This window comes from Meleagris gallopavo, chromosome Z (genome assembly GCF_905368555.1).
Source record: "Meleagris gallopavo chromosome Z, MGAL_WU_HG_1.1, whole genome shotgun sequence".
Classification (NCBI taxonomy): domain Eukaryota; kingdom Metazoa; phylum Chordata; class Aves; order Galliformes; family Phasianidae; genus Meleagris; species Meleagris gallopavo.
This window is the reverse complement of record NC_139435.1, coordinates 7,263,946-7,278,663: the sequence shown is the minus strand read 5'-3', so window position 1 is coordinate 7,278,663 and position 14,718 is coordinate 7,263,946. Positions and strand designations below refer to the sequence as shown.

Below are 14,718 nucleotides of genomic sequence, written 5' to 3'. Positions count from 1 at the left end.
AGGTGAAGTGCCATGGTTCTGACTTGACTCTCCTCAAGGACTTTATTAACTTTCTCCTCTCAAGATTATTTAACACAAAATCATTGGGCTGCCTGTTGTTCTATCTTGCACTAGATTTTGTCTAGTTAATACGGAGCTACGCACTAGCTAGATTTTGATGTGGGTCTTGTCATTATAAAATGAGAAAGTCCTTCTAAAAAGCTTTTATTTTTTCTACATGCAACTACTGCTTTGACAAGATGAAGTGAGTCAGCCTGTCTTTAATGGCGTTGCAGTGAAATGGCTTCTTCCATGCAACTCTTGTTGTCATTTCTTGGCATGATCATTACTTTCAGGGCAGCTTAGAGGTCAATCAGGCAGAGCCAGGGGGGCACCCACAGCTAGCCTCAGGATACTCCCTACAAATGTAAGATCAAAAGGGCAGGCGTATGAAAATTACTGTTTACTTTTTATGAATTATTTCCCAGAGATAGGATCATTAGCAGAATCTAAATGCTGGCTGGCTTGTATTGCAAGGGCACTCTTGACAGTGTATGCTCACTTGGGCACACCTTTCCATTCTTTTGTAGTCAGAAGATTTTCTGTTTTTGTTCTTTGTGGGATTTCCATACTATATAAATAACTTTCTAGTTGTATGCTTTTCCCCAAAACACTGTCTCTATCTTTGCACATGCTTTTAATTCTTAAATGTCTCTCCTTAGTTCGTGCAGCAGATTTCAAAGCCTACATCCATACGCTGGGGAATCTGCAGGAGACACTGAGCTTCTGAAGGAAGTAAAACTTTCTGGTAATCTTTCTGAGTGAACAGTGACTGGTACTTAAAATTCATCACTGGCCAATGGGTACCGCAGTTATCCCTACTGTAAATACAGGGGAAAGGTGATATTGGCTGTCATGGTGAGGTGCATGTTGGCAAATGCTGATTCAGTGTCTGCTCCTGTGGTAATCTTCGCACATCAAACTCTACACATTCTTATCCACATAGGTATCTGGCTTCTGTTTGATCACTGTAATCAGGGCTATTTAGAGGGGTCACAGTATATTTGCCCTTTTGTCTTGTGTCTGCAGCTATGAAAGCATGACTTTAGAGCAAATGTTGATTGAATTCTAAAGAGACTGGCAGTGGCTAGGAACATGTGTAGCTGCTGATATGCTAAACTTCTGATTCCAAGTGAAAAACTGTTTGCTTTTTAAAATAACTTTGAAAAAGTTACCTTGAAAGACCAAATACATGGTGGACATTACTTATTAATGAAAACTGATATGAACTTCCCGCTTATAATCCTAGACGTTAGTACTCTTAATGCGAAATAATCAAATGCTGCCCATTGTAGGAATGAAACTAAGTCTGGCTACTAACCAAAATTAAATACCTCATAGCTATTTTTGTATGTTCTTAAAATGTGTGCTGTGAGATTAAGCAGTTGTCTTTTTTCCCTTCTACTGTTTTTTTTTTTTTTTTTTTTAATTTTAAAAGAACACACCCATATATATATATAAAATATATAATTAAATGTATCTCTATATAATGAAAAAATACATAGTATACTCTCTTAAATCCCTTTCACATGCTACATTTAGGGAGCAGATGTCCAATGGCATCTCTTTTCTAAATCCTTACTCCTATAACCTGGCTAGACAATTTGCATAAGTGTGTTTTTACTTATTTGGCATGGTGTTTTCTCAACATCACTGGTTTTTTCTTTGGCATTCATCTTGACAGCATTGGTTAGAGAACGTCTTGCTAGTGTTTAAAAGGATAAATTAAACATTTTATGTTCCACCTTTTCCTCTTGCATTTGTACAGGAAATGTATGAACCTTTGAACAATTAGAGTGCAAAAGAAACTTACGTGTGGCTGAATGGGGTCATTGGGTTCCCCAGTATAGAGGTCTATGAGTGGCCATCTGCAGGAGTAGGTCTAGGGCTTAAGCAGCAATGTTCATAAAGCTGAGCACAGATGCTATAGAAAAATAGAGCAGTTGGCACTAGGCACAATTTAGGCTTGTATTGAGCTGCGGGCAATCCCAGACGTTTTCAGCCATATATCTTGGACATCTAAAGTTAGATCTGCAGGTAGATAGGGGTGTCTGAATGCTTCCCTTCTGTCTTGAAGTCATGCTTACAGGTTCATGAGACATCTTTTTTGTCTTTTCTTTGTCATCTTGAAAAACAATGGTTTTAAGAAGTCTTCTGTTGCACTTAGTGCTTTGTAGGCTACCTCCTCTTTTTTTTGTAATGTGCCACGCAGGTCCTTAAAACTGTCTTCTGAGCTTGTACACTTGGAAGTTGATACCCAAGTTCAGGCGGGTTTCTAGGAGAAGTCTCGTCAGTGCTGCTAGGGTGGGAGAATGAGGGAGATGCTTTTTCCACCCAGTTGCTAAGAGAGTGCAAGGTATACCTGTCAACTGACACTGTTAAATTAAGATTTCCATTTCCCCATGTATAGCCATACCTTTACAGACAGGTGTAGATTTGTTGGAAGAAGGGCTATTTTTGGCTATACTGTAGGAAACCCTGAAGGTAATGAGTTGTGTATAGTAAATCTTGCTTATCCAATAATTTCCGCTACATTTCAAATTAAGGTCCTAAATTAGGGTTAGTGTTAGACTTGCTCTTCTGTTATGTCCTAATTCTGTTTTAAAAGCACATAGCTAAGGACTTTAATATGTTTTAGATTCAGTGCTTGTAAGTTATACTGAAATCCCTAAGGGAGCCAAAATAACTTATTAAAACCTTGCAAATGTTTTTGACTGCTGCATTCTATTATTTTCTATTCCAGCGGTAGCATACAGCCTCTGCTGATGGGCGGAGGAACGCAAACCTCCAGGGCCCATTAGACTTAACTTGTTTACTGCATTGATATCTATATGTTAAATGACAAGAGAGTTCAGGTTATTGAATAATTTAAAATTCAGCTCTAATTGGTGTCATATGACCTGGAAAAGGCCATGGATGACGCCAGGAGCATGCTGTGAAATTCTTATAAATAATTCATAAATTAGATCATTCATTTGCCTGGATGTCTTGTTAAATGCAGAAGTTTGTAAGTAATAACTGATGATATAACACCTGTAAGTATTTAGTTCATATGCTGGAAGGTAATCTACCTTGATGATCTTCTAGCAAAACCTGCCAGAGTATGAGAGTTAATTGCACTAGGGAGAATGCACTACATTTATTTGGGATGGGGCTTTGGCAAGGCTTACTGTGCAGATGTTGCATTACGCATTCTCTATCAGCTAGACAACTATTCTGTGTATGCCCATGTTAAAAATGCAGCTCATCACTCTTCTGCCCTTATTTCACATGAACTCCAAATGCACTGGGAAATGGTAGTGACCTGCTCTGCTCACAAATAGTATAGTTTTTGAAATATTTATCTAGGTCTTGAACTACTGATTCTTCAGTAAAATAAAGGGCAGAAGTAAAAAATTGAAGTCAGAAGATTGTGATTTTTCGTTTTTATAATGTTGGCAGCACGTTGAATGTTAATAGTTAGACCTGGTGCTGTCAAGATTAGTATAGTGGCATTTTTCTGTGGTGCAAACAGGTCTGGTGTAGTTTTGTTTCTGAAGGCAAACATGTTTGCTGTATTTGTAGTGGTCAGATATTGCATGCCATGTGTAGCTACTGTTTGGGCTTAATGGGCATTCTGCTCACAGTGATTTCCAGGACTAAATGCATAGATGCTGCACTTCAGTTTTCTTGGAGCACTGTATTATTAATGACTGCCTTATCAGCCAGCATAAAACCAGTTTGCTGATCTGAAATGGAAGCATTTGCTAGAGATTATCTACAGTATTTGTGTAGCTGGAGAGAAGGGTGGCATGTTTATGAATGCAAAATATACACTTAAAGCTGAGTGCCAGAAAATGCTCACTTGCCACTTTGAATGCAGGTTTTTTGTGCACCTGGCATCCCGGCTCAAACCCTAATAACAAAAGGGAGAAAAAAAATTAAAGGCAGTGAAAACAGAGGAGGTGTTCCTCTGCTGTCAGCTAGCAGCAATGGATTCGTTTTTTTTTGTGATATGATCCTATTTTTATTTTTGTTTTGCTACACCTGTTCAGTATATTGAATTCAGTGGATTTTTATGGAAAAAATACAGGTTTGTGGCTGTCATTCACATATTGTTTCTCTGACTTGAGACCACTTGTTTTATTCAGTGGAATGTGGCAATCATAGCTGTACATAATTACTGCAGAAAATGGTGCTTCATTTCTTTATTTCTTGAAAAATGATTAGCTTACCTTGTGAGTTACCTATGGCATCTATCTCAGGTACTAACAGAAGCAGTTGCTGTGCTATTATCTGAGCACCTTGTAAATGACTGGTGCTACGTTACTTATGTTAGAGATTTTAATAAGGATTTTATGATTTAAAGAAAAGAAACTGATAGACTTCAACAGGTCCTGGTAATTTACTTTGAAATCTTTACCATTTTACATCTTTCTTGATAAATTCTTATGGATTCTTGGAAAGAATAGCTCCTTAATCACTAGTAATGCATTTCAAATAGTCTTATCATTGGAAATAGTTGTTCTTATAATGGCTTTTCTGTTGCCCAGATAACACACCCAAGCTTATTTATAATGCATTCTCCTTATTCCAGTGACAAGAGCAAGTGCTTACACTGCTGATAGATCTGCAAACCCCAAACCAAGCTTTATTCAGATGATACCTCTACATCAGCAGTGTGTAGTGCTGACTGAGTTCCAGGTTTAGGATGCGTACCTTAATGAGTGTGTCAGCTACGTCACTAATGCATGCCCACGACACTCTTTAAGGTGTCCCTGTATATGGTAGTCTCTCATTTGCCTATTTAGAAATTCTTCCTTCATCTTGGAGCACCTTTAAAGCCCTGTATTTTTTTCAGGTTGCTGCTTCTGATTGTGCTTGGCTCCCTCTGGGCTCCCAGCTCTGTTCTGCACAGTGAAGTAGTTCTGAACTTACATGTTCCTTGCCATGTTTCTCCCCTTCCTAAAGAAACCCCAAGGCTGAATATCCAGTTTAGAGAAATGTTTTCCTGATAACCTTAATGGCTCTGTATTTTTCTCAGTATGTGGATGGACTATAGCTTTTGTCCAGTGAGTGCAAGACTTCCCAAGGTAATGATTTGCACAAACATATGTTGTGCATGCACATCTGCCTGTGAAATCTGTCAGGATGTTGCTTGTGTGGAGATCATAAGATCTGATCTGCTGGGAGCCTAGCCTTGGCCATACAGAACCCTGTGCACTGGAATCAGTTTTTAAAGATCTCCTCTACCAGTGCTATGCACTAACACTGCAGAGCACAGAGTCTGCATTTAAGAATTTGCAGAGATGCTAGTGCTGCATGCATAAAGCTGGTGTACTGTTTGTCTGTTTGTAGGAAGTTTTAAGGACTGGATGTTTGTTTAAGCTTTTCTCTGAATCCCTGAGCAAAAATTACTGGGATTGCAGTGAAGATTTCTTAGAGCTCCCCACCTGTCTTCCCTTTTCAGCCCTTTTAAAGATTATTTGAACTATTTTTTAATATCTCCTTGTTTCCATGCAAGAGTTTCACACCTGTCTTATAAAAAATCTTATTAACTCTGTTATGCTGCAAGGAGCAGTCTGAATTTCTGTTTGTTTGCTTAAGCCTCAGTTAAAGGAAGTTGTATCTTTAAATACGATACAGCAAGCATAGGAGAACTCCAGAGAGGGGAAAGCACAGCTGTTCCATCATGGTCCGTCATGGTTTCCACACATCCCGTAGGTAATATCTTTCTTAAACTCTTGTAAAATTACTTAATTCCGTACGCTTATGAGTCTTTAGACTCAAGGTAGTAGATGAGTCTTTACAATTTTTATTTTTTTTTTTTCATTTTTCCCTTTCACCTGGCCAGCATCTTGCAAATTTGTCCTGGTGTGTTCTGGTTTTATGATTCTTCATAAGTATAGAATTCAGGCAATTTTCCCTGCAGCCTATATCCAGCTGTAGTTTTCAATTAAAGCATTAACAGAAAACACGTATTACGTACAAAGTTGCTGGCTCCCAGTAGTTCATTTTTCTTCAGTACTAGAATTTGCAAAGTACTGAGTAGCCTTCAAAGGCATGTGAAATTGGAATTCAGTCTTCTACCTAATATGACCTCCTTCTTCTAAAGGAATGAAAAAAAAAACAACAAAAAAAACCACCACTCGCGTTCGATGACATTAATGAGAATTTCCCCCCCTGCAAACATATTGTAACTGTGAAATAACATTAAAGTTTCTCTGCCTTGTTATGAAGTCTTTAAATGTCAATGCCATTACTGAGACCATCAGGGCAGATTTAATGGTGGCCAAGGTCAACAAATGCTAACTGGTACCTCTCTTTTAGGGCCTTCGGGGACTCCTAATGGAGTCTCAGCCATGAAGTTAATTTGCAGTGTGGGCCTTTATTCTTAAATCTGCTCCAATGATTATTTTGTACCATCTCCATGTGCTCAGATTTCTTAACGTTCTCTTGTGTTTTCAGTCAATAAAACAAATGGCTAGAATAAGGAAATTCTGTCATTCCATGTTTTACATCTTTTTTTATTGTTTGCTCCTTTTTAACTTACGGGCTGATGAAGGTCAGGTGTATTCTTTCTGTAGATTACCCTACTCTGTCATCTCTGATAGGATCTTCCAAAAAATCTTTTGGATCTGCTACCACCTGCTGTACTAGAGGTCTGGGCCACTAGGCACATCAGACTTCTTTTTCTGTAGTTGCCCTAAGTGCTGGGCTAGCACTTAGGTGGGAAATAAGAGACAGAATGTAACTGCAAGATTCTCTCCCTTTCCCTTTTCTGGAGTATTTCTTCCCGTTGCTGGTCATCCCTTTAGGTATTGCCTAATGTAGATTTTAAAAGTTTTGTAACCTTTATTTGCCTAGAAAATACTGCAGACAAAGATGGCAAGATGCAAATAATAAATAACCAAACTCCGTCTTTTTGGCAGCGTGTTGCATTTCTGCTCACTTGCCCTGCCAGCCCCTCTGACTTTAAAATATTTTAATGTCCTGCACTTTTCACCCAGTCTAAGCACCAGACTTTCCTCAGACATTTAGCACTGACATTAATGCAAATGCCTCCAACTTACTGGGCCCTTTGGGGCAAAACATGACATCCTTGGCTTTCAATCAGTTGGCGGAGAAGATATTTTTATATCTACAAAACTAGAAATAATAAAATATCAGTATTCAGGTGCTAATCCACGTTAATTTACATTCTGTGAAGTATACCAGAAACTTGTAATCGGTTGTCTTCAAGAACAGCAGAGTATATTTGGTATTTTGTTTATTTATAAAAAGGAATTTAAATTATAGATATAAACACTGCATAGATTTGGGTTGTATCTCTCTTCTAATCATCACTGGACACTTACTTGCATCCCTAAGTTCTGCTGTCATGGAGCTTGCTGACTGACTTAGGCTGTATGTCGACCATACCTATCTGTTATAAGCACTGCTAGAATGCAAATAACACTTTGCTCACTATCTGTGGATTATGAATTTCACTGCTGAAGCACTTTCACTGAAGTGGTTTCATTATTTTTAACAAACCTGGTGTCTGTTAAAAAAAAAAAGAAAAAAAGAAACAACTTTGTGAAAAATCCCGAAGGCTGGAAGATTTTGAATTCAGTATATTATTGAAATTAATGCAAAAGAAATCATGCAATCACAGACTGGTTGTGAGTGCCTGATTCACTATCACTCTGATGTGCATAACAGCTCAAATGCTTAACTGCCTAGATGAACCATAGTGTAAAGATACTCTGAGATATGAGTGGGATTTTGCTGTCTGTTGCATAATATCCATGAGTATAACAAAACCACCAGAATTTGCTTGCACTGAGTTGACAAATGTGAATTACAGTTGCTTTCTTTCTTCGGAGTTTTATCAGAATATAATCACTTGCCCAGCTTAATTGAAAAATCACTTACGTTTATAGCTGAATTTAAACATGTTTTGTATTTAAATGACAGCTTTTGATGTACAGACATTTTTTACAGAAAGTAGTTAGTTTTTATCTGTGTTTCTGTAAAGATATTTCAAAAACTCTCATCAAATTTCCAGCGATAAGTAATATCCCATTCAGTGCAAGGTGAAATGTTTTACATCAAATCTCCTGCTGTGTAATGGCCAATCAAAGAGTATTTATAGTGGCTGAATGGATTTTTTGGCTCGGTATTCAAAATTAAACATTTTCAAACATTAACATTTAATGTTTTTTGCCACTCTTCAAGTTGATTTTATGTAACCCTAGGTGCTCACAACTACTTGATACTCTGAAGCGACTCATTTTATGCTGAGCATCCTGCAGGCAGTAGTTCTACATTTATTACACTTGTGTAGATTGAATGAAATGTATATTTGATAGCAGAACCATGTCTGTCTTTTGATAAACATTTTGTCAAGGTGGGCTGTACGTCCATCAGCAGGATGCAGCGAGTCTGTTTCTGAGTGAGCACGTTTAAATCGTGACATTAATTAGTAAAGGTGCATTTTACTAATTCAGAGGAAATTGTTTCTCTTATTTCAGATGTCTGGTAAGAAGTCCTTCTGTCAGCAACCACCCTCTGAAATAGATGGTTCATACTTAGCTGTTGCAGGACCTCAGATTTTGCATAAGAACAGTAAAGCATCAAAGACTGGAAGCCCAAGCCGTGTAGCATTGTCTCAGCCTTGCAGGAATAATCATAATTATGGAACTGAAATCATTTACAACCGTCAAGATCGTCCGAAAGAAAATCCCTTGGAAAATGGCTTGCACAGAAAGTGCAACAATGTGATTTCCTCTGTCAAGCAGAGGAGCCCTCACCATGTAAAACCAGCTCAGGAGGTGGACCAAAAAGCAAATGAATTTTCAAGCACTTGCCCTCCACAAATGACTCGTGGCTGTGCCTGCAAGCATGTAGGGAGCTCAGGTGGCATGCAGAAGAGCCAGGTACCCAGAAGACTCTCTGGACCTGCTCACAAAACCTGTGATTATTCCAAGCTCTCTCGAGTTTCTGGGCTGAATGACAGTGGGGGTTCAGGGTCTAAAGAAACAGAACAAGCTAAAAGGTTGTCTGAAGAAAGAAGGCAGCAGCTGCTTCTGCAGAAGATGGAGCTGGAAATTGAAAAGGATCGTCTCCAAAATCTGTTGGCTAAACAAGAAGCAAAACTGCTCCTAAAACAACAGCAATTACACCAGTCCCGAATGGATTATAACAGGTGATTTCAGGATTCATATTTAAAAAAAACAAATTCCAGAATTTCTAATGAACATGTGAGCAATAGTTATAAGGGAAAAATGGAATTTATAAAATAAGATAAGGCAGTACTTGTGGCACAATTTCTCTGTAACGGTGATTTAGAGGAGAGGAGACTTTTGAGTATATTAGCATATACTGTTGGGAAACAGCATGACAGCTGTGGAAAGCAGCAGAGGAAAACAGTATGTGGTAGAAAGAAAGGCATAAGAAAAGCAGTTCTAAGAGACTGGGTAGGAAAAGAAGAGTAGTAGAAGAAATTGTGAGCTTGATCTTAGTGCAGGCACTTGAAGGAACACAGACATTTGGCAAGGGAGCAGTGTGTGTAGATGACATAGACGTGGCATTCCTCGCCTTTACTTGGAGAGGTCAGTTTTGAAATACTGCACCTTCCTAGGTGGTGACTGGAAGAAATATCTTTTGCAGAAAAGATGAAGACCATTTTATTCATTTAATATATATATATTAATATATAATGTGGCAAAGGAAGAGAGTCCTGTGATACAGGGACATTTGCCTTTCGGTGATATTTCTGCAGGCAAGGATGCCAAGACAGAGGCAGCAGAGGCACAAGACCTGCTTAAAAACTAGAAGGAAGGGGCAGTAGCCACAGAAATATGGAACATGGCTTCAAAAGCCCCTGCGATTGTTAGAGAAGGTGAGAGAACATCTTCCTGACAATTTAAATGGGGACTCTGGCAATACAGATAAACTAATTTATTGGTATCATTGAACCAAGAAGGGGATTGGGTTAAAGCCACAGACCAGAAAGTTAGACTAGCTGGTGTAACTCAACTGTGAGCTAGCATTTCAGCAATAGGAGGCTAAAGCAATGAGAGAAATCTGTCAGTCTTTAGGAAAAAAGAATAGGAAGGTTTCACAAGAAGGCTTATTTCTATATTACTTTAATGTGGTAAATACTGACAGCATCCCACAGGTGTCTGTAATACTTGACCCACTTCCTGCTTGCATGCATTATAACCACCACAGAGGAACATATCACTTTCTTTTCTTAATAACAGCCCTCTGGTTACTTTTCAAACTCTAAAAGAGAATACTGTAACTCAGATGATCTTTGTTTGACTGCTTGGGTGCTGTCTTACACTGAAAAGAGTATGTTTATTTAGGCCTTAAAACGTCTGTTTTATCAAAGTCAATCATAATTGTGTGAGTTGAAAATGGCTGAGCCTACAAACAAAGAATTATAACTTAAGGCAAAAAAGAAGCAGGAACAGATGGATTCTTAATCATCAAATACCTTAATTCTATGCATGCAGACCTCTAAAGAAAAACAAGTAGAATATGAAGGATATACAGACTAAGTCTTTTGGAGTTTTGTTTCTAATAGACAATTTTCAGATTCATTTGAGGCATCATCTGCCCAGGAAAATGAATAGACCTTAAATATCTCTATGATGGTGTGCTTGTTAATACCATTGTGCCTATTTTAGCCTCTTTTTTTTTTTTTTTTTTTGCTGAAAAAATAGGTGGTTTACAGTGTTCTAGTTACTTAAGGAAAATATAGAAGGAAAAAATGCTGTGAAAAAAGTCATATGATCAGTCTGAGCACTAAATCTGTTTTTGTAATCTACTCAGAGTTGAAGGTGAATGCACAATTGCCATTTTGACCATATGAATTGCAACTAGACTTCAGCCTGCTTGCTTTTAAAAAATACTCAGTCTCTTTAGAATGAAATGTTTGATATTTACAGACAAATCTCATAAGCATTACAGTTCTATTTCAGTTCTGGCTGTATAATTCTTTTGCACTTTATAACAGGGTAATTTTATGTACTACACAAACAGTAGAAATTTGTTTAGCTAAGCTTGAATACCCTTGCTTCTTTGGCAGGAGACTCTAACCTAGTGCATCTCCTTACATCATGGCACTTTAAAAAAAAATACAATGAAAATCCATTTCCAAGTTGTGCTTATTTTTGTCTGTCCCTCTGCATGGATGGAATGCTGGTTAAGGTCCATTTTGAGCTGCTGAAAATATTGTCATTCATTGACAGATGAAAGGTCTGACCATTTGTAATAATTGGTTATTAACTCTTCTTCTCTTATGAAAAGTATGAATCGATCCTTCTTTTGACAACAGTGCATCATAACTGCATCTTAATTTCCCACATTTTCTCTGGATGTGAAGTAGTTGCTCAGCTATCAAAAATGGTGGGTTGACAGGGAAAGTGGCAGATCAGTAACTTCTACTTTAATGGCCTCAAGTTGTACCAAGGGAGATTCAAGGTGGATGCTGGGAAAAATTTCTTCTCTGAAAGAGTGGTCAGGCTCTGGAATGGGCTGCCCAGGGATGTGGTGGAATCGCTGTCCCTGGGGATGTCCAAGACTGTTTTTATGTTGTACAAAGGGACATGGTTTTAGTGGAGAATATTGGTGGTAGATGGACTGGATGGTCTTGGCAGTCCTTTCCAAACTTGGTGATTCGGTGATTCTGTGATTCTACCGAAGTCAACCACCCCAGAATATATAAAAGTTTCATAAGTGGCAAAATATTCTTTCTTGGTTATATGGAGAAATCAAGGAGGCAGATAGTTTGAAAGCAGCAAATGAAATTTTTCTAACTTTTTTCCCAGTGGAAATCTAAGGAGGTACCATACATCAGTCAGCCTTACAAAACAAAAAGTACGTTTGAAAGCATGAAAATAGTTTTGAAAGCTCCTCCATTAAACATTATTGTTTTGCTTGTAGACACAAAACTGACCATATTTGTGGCGGATTTCTGTTCTGGTGATAGGACGAGCTGCATAATCAGCTGCTTCTGCTTTTTCAGGTTTAGAGGCCGTGTGTCAGGTTCAGGAGATGTGCTCAATGATGAAACACCTGGAGAACTTGCTCTGATGATGAACGGCAACAGCATGGGGCTACGGTAATTTTTTTTCTTAACTTCTAAGTACTTCACAGTGTCAGTGCATCTTCTTGACGTTGTAATATTGGCTGCTAAGTGTTCGTCTGTTTGTTTCAGATTAAGAACTTTTTTTCCCTAGGAAAAAATAAAAATTCCTTGGCTGTTGAATAATTGTTACCCAGAGTATTGGGGTTGTCTCAGATTGTGTGCATCCCACCTTAAAGACAATAACCTAGCCCACAACAAATTGAAGTTTTCATAAGATCTTAGATTTCTTTTTCTGCTTTAGGTTTTACTTCTTATTTTTCAATTCAGATTAGAATTAGCTGTTTAGTTTTGATTTGACCTGATATAAAAAGTACATCAGCCTTTACCTCTGAGATGGAAACGATATGTTACCATTGGTGATAGTTGCTTGTTTTTCAAACAACACTGTGTTGCACCTCTGCATAATAATAGTGCTAACTACAGCTAAAATAACTTGGAGTAAAGCTAGTATTTAGCCACTTATTTCCATTCTGCAGACTATTTAAAACTTTAATGACCATATTTTTTTCGTGTTCTGTCCAGCTGTATTTCCTGTTTCCATTGGGAGAAGGGTCAGGCCTATTAGAAAAACAACAAATTAAAACTGTGGACTTGACATGTTTTTTCTCTCAAAAATAAACAGAGTTGTGTTCTGTGTTTGAACTGTATCTGTTCTTTTGACCCAAGCTTTCTTTTCGGTGCACAAGAGGAGCAACTGGCCTTTGAGAGGCTCCCTCTTTAATGACAAGAGAAATCTTTAAAATAATAAGTTCTTCTCTCCACTTCTGGTATGATTGTAAGAGAAGAAATGTTAATTTATTTACAATCTAAGGATTCAGTACTTCATTTTTCTATTTGTTAACCGTAATTGATAATGTTTTTTTAATTGAGACACCTCTTCACTGAAAAGGGAAGTCAGACAATAGGTAACGCTCCTTTCCCTAGAAGAACAGAAGTTACTAATTTCTTTGGAATGCTTCATTGCTAAAGCAGATGTTTTGTTGATATGAGTTACTGACATATCCCTCATTGTATTTTGATGCTTTTTGTTTTGTTTTCATGCAGACTGAAGTGATCAAAGTGTGATCAGTTTTAAGAAAAGAGATATAGTCATGATATTAATATGCAGTAGCATTAAACCACTGAAGGAAAGATGTAACCTAAAACATCTGCAAGGCTTCTTGGCAACAGATTACCAACAAATGCAAAAATCTACGTAGCCTAGCACATAAAATGAGAAAAACTTGTAATGTTTACAGAATGAGAGTTCCAGATTTCAGAAAGCTCCCTCTCTTCAGTCCCCAGGTTTAATTTACTGTAATTTTTCAAGGTTAATGCGTTCGTGCAGTCTTCGGTTGGCATGCCAGCTGGTTCCAAAGTTTGGCAGCATAACACTTGGAAGTTTTTCTTCCTATATGCCATCTTTGGTTTTGCAAAGGTTACCAGATGAATGCTCTCTAAATAATTTAATCTAATGTTAGGCTGAAAGAGGCTGACAAAGACAAGTTCATTCGTCTTTTTTATGCATTTGAATATGTAAGTGATGTTTTCTTCAGTAGAGAGAGTGAGTGTGCAAGTGTATAACTAGGGCTAAGAGAAGAGGCAGAGGTGGTAGGAATGTACTCTTTGTTTTTCAACAGCCTCTTCTTATTTTTCCTTTTTTTAATTGATATGCCAAATGGTTTGTTTTTATAGCAAATGCTATCAGAACTATAATGGAATACAAACCCTCTCTGACTTCCAGCTCATATACAAAGCTCCTCTAGCAAACCTCACAGCATGAAACTTGATTTCAGTCTTAAAATAAACAAAACTTAGTTTAAAAATCTCCTGATACTTGAAAGGAATGGGAGAAAGTTCCTTAAAATACTAAAGTTGCTGGAGTGAGATATTGGAGTTTAGATGTAAAAGAAATAATATAATCAAGAACTGAAAAACATAGTTTTTTTTATAATTAACAGCTCATTTTGAGGTAATTATCTACAATTACGAAAATTTAATTGCAATTTATTCTCTGCTATCTGTGGGAAGGGTTGTAAGCAAGGGAATGTGCATCACTGCCAGGCATAAATGCTATAGGATGGGTACATATACTAGAGAAGCCCTTAATGAAAAACAAAAAGCAAATAGGAGCATGCAGCTGTGCCAGGCTATTGAAAGGTAATTGTAGTCAGAAATGAGATATGTACTTTAAAAGGCATCTTGTCATCTCCTGTAGGGATTAATTTTTTCCCTGCTTGAAAAAAGCAAAAAAGATTTTAGGAGCAAGTACAGTGCAGAGTTTGATTTCTGTTGCAGTTTTTGGTTACGGTGCATCTGTGAAAGGGAAAACTTCCACCTCAAGGAGTACTACAAACTATAGCCAAATTCCCATTTTCTCTGCCAGTTGTCCCATTATGTTTTCTTCATTAACTGCCAAAGTCAGCAAGTGTTGTCCTTCTCCCTTTTTTTGGACTGTCCCAGTATGAAATTGCAGCACTGCATTTTTTCTCTGCTGTGATTTCTGAGGAGCTGTTGGGAAGAATTGTGTCTGTCCCTTTGCCTTCCCTACAGCTGCGCCTGTGCCTGGGACCTGAAGA

At 37.8% G+C, this 14,718-nt stretch overlaps 1 protein-coding gene across 9 annotated transcripts in view; it reads left to right on the top strand.

The window, feature by feature from the left end:
* KIAA1328 (KIAA1328 ortholog) overlaps positions 1-14,718 on the top strand; it is a 181,742-nt gene that overhangs the window by 110,432 nt on the left and 56,592 nt on the right. For all 9 annotated transcript variants that reach the window (XM_085214415.1, XM_010725187.3, XM_085214413.1 and 6 more), the window contains 2 exons: positions 8,535-9,208; positions 12,038-12,133. In XM_085214415.1, coding sequence (XP_085070541.1) covers positions 8,535-9,208; positions 12,038-12,133 — 770 coding nt within the window. The remainder of the gene's footprint in view (positions 1-8,534; positions 9,209-12,037; positions 12,134-14,718) is intronic.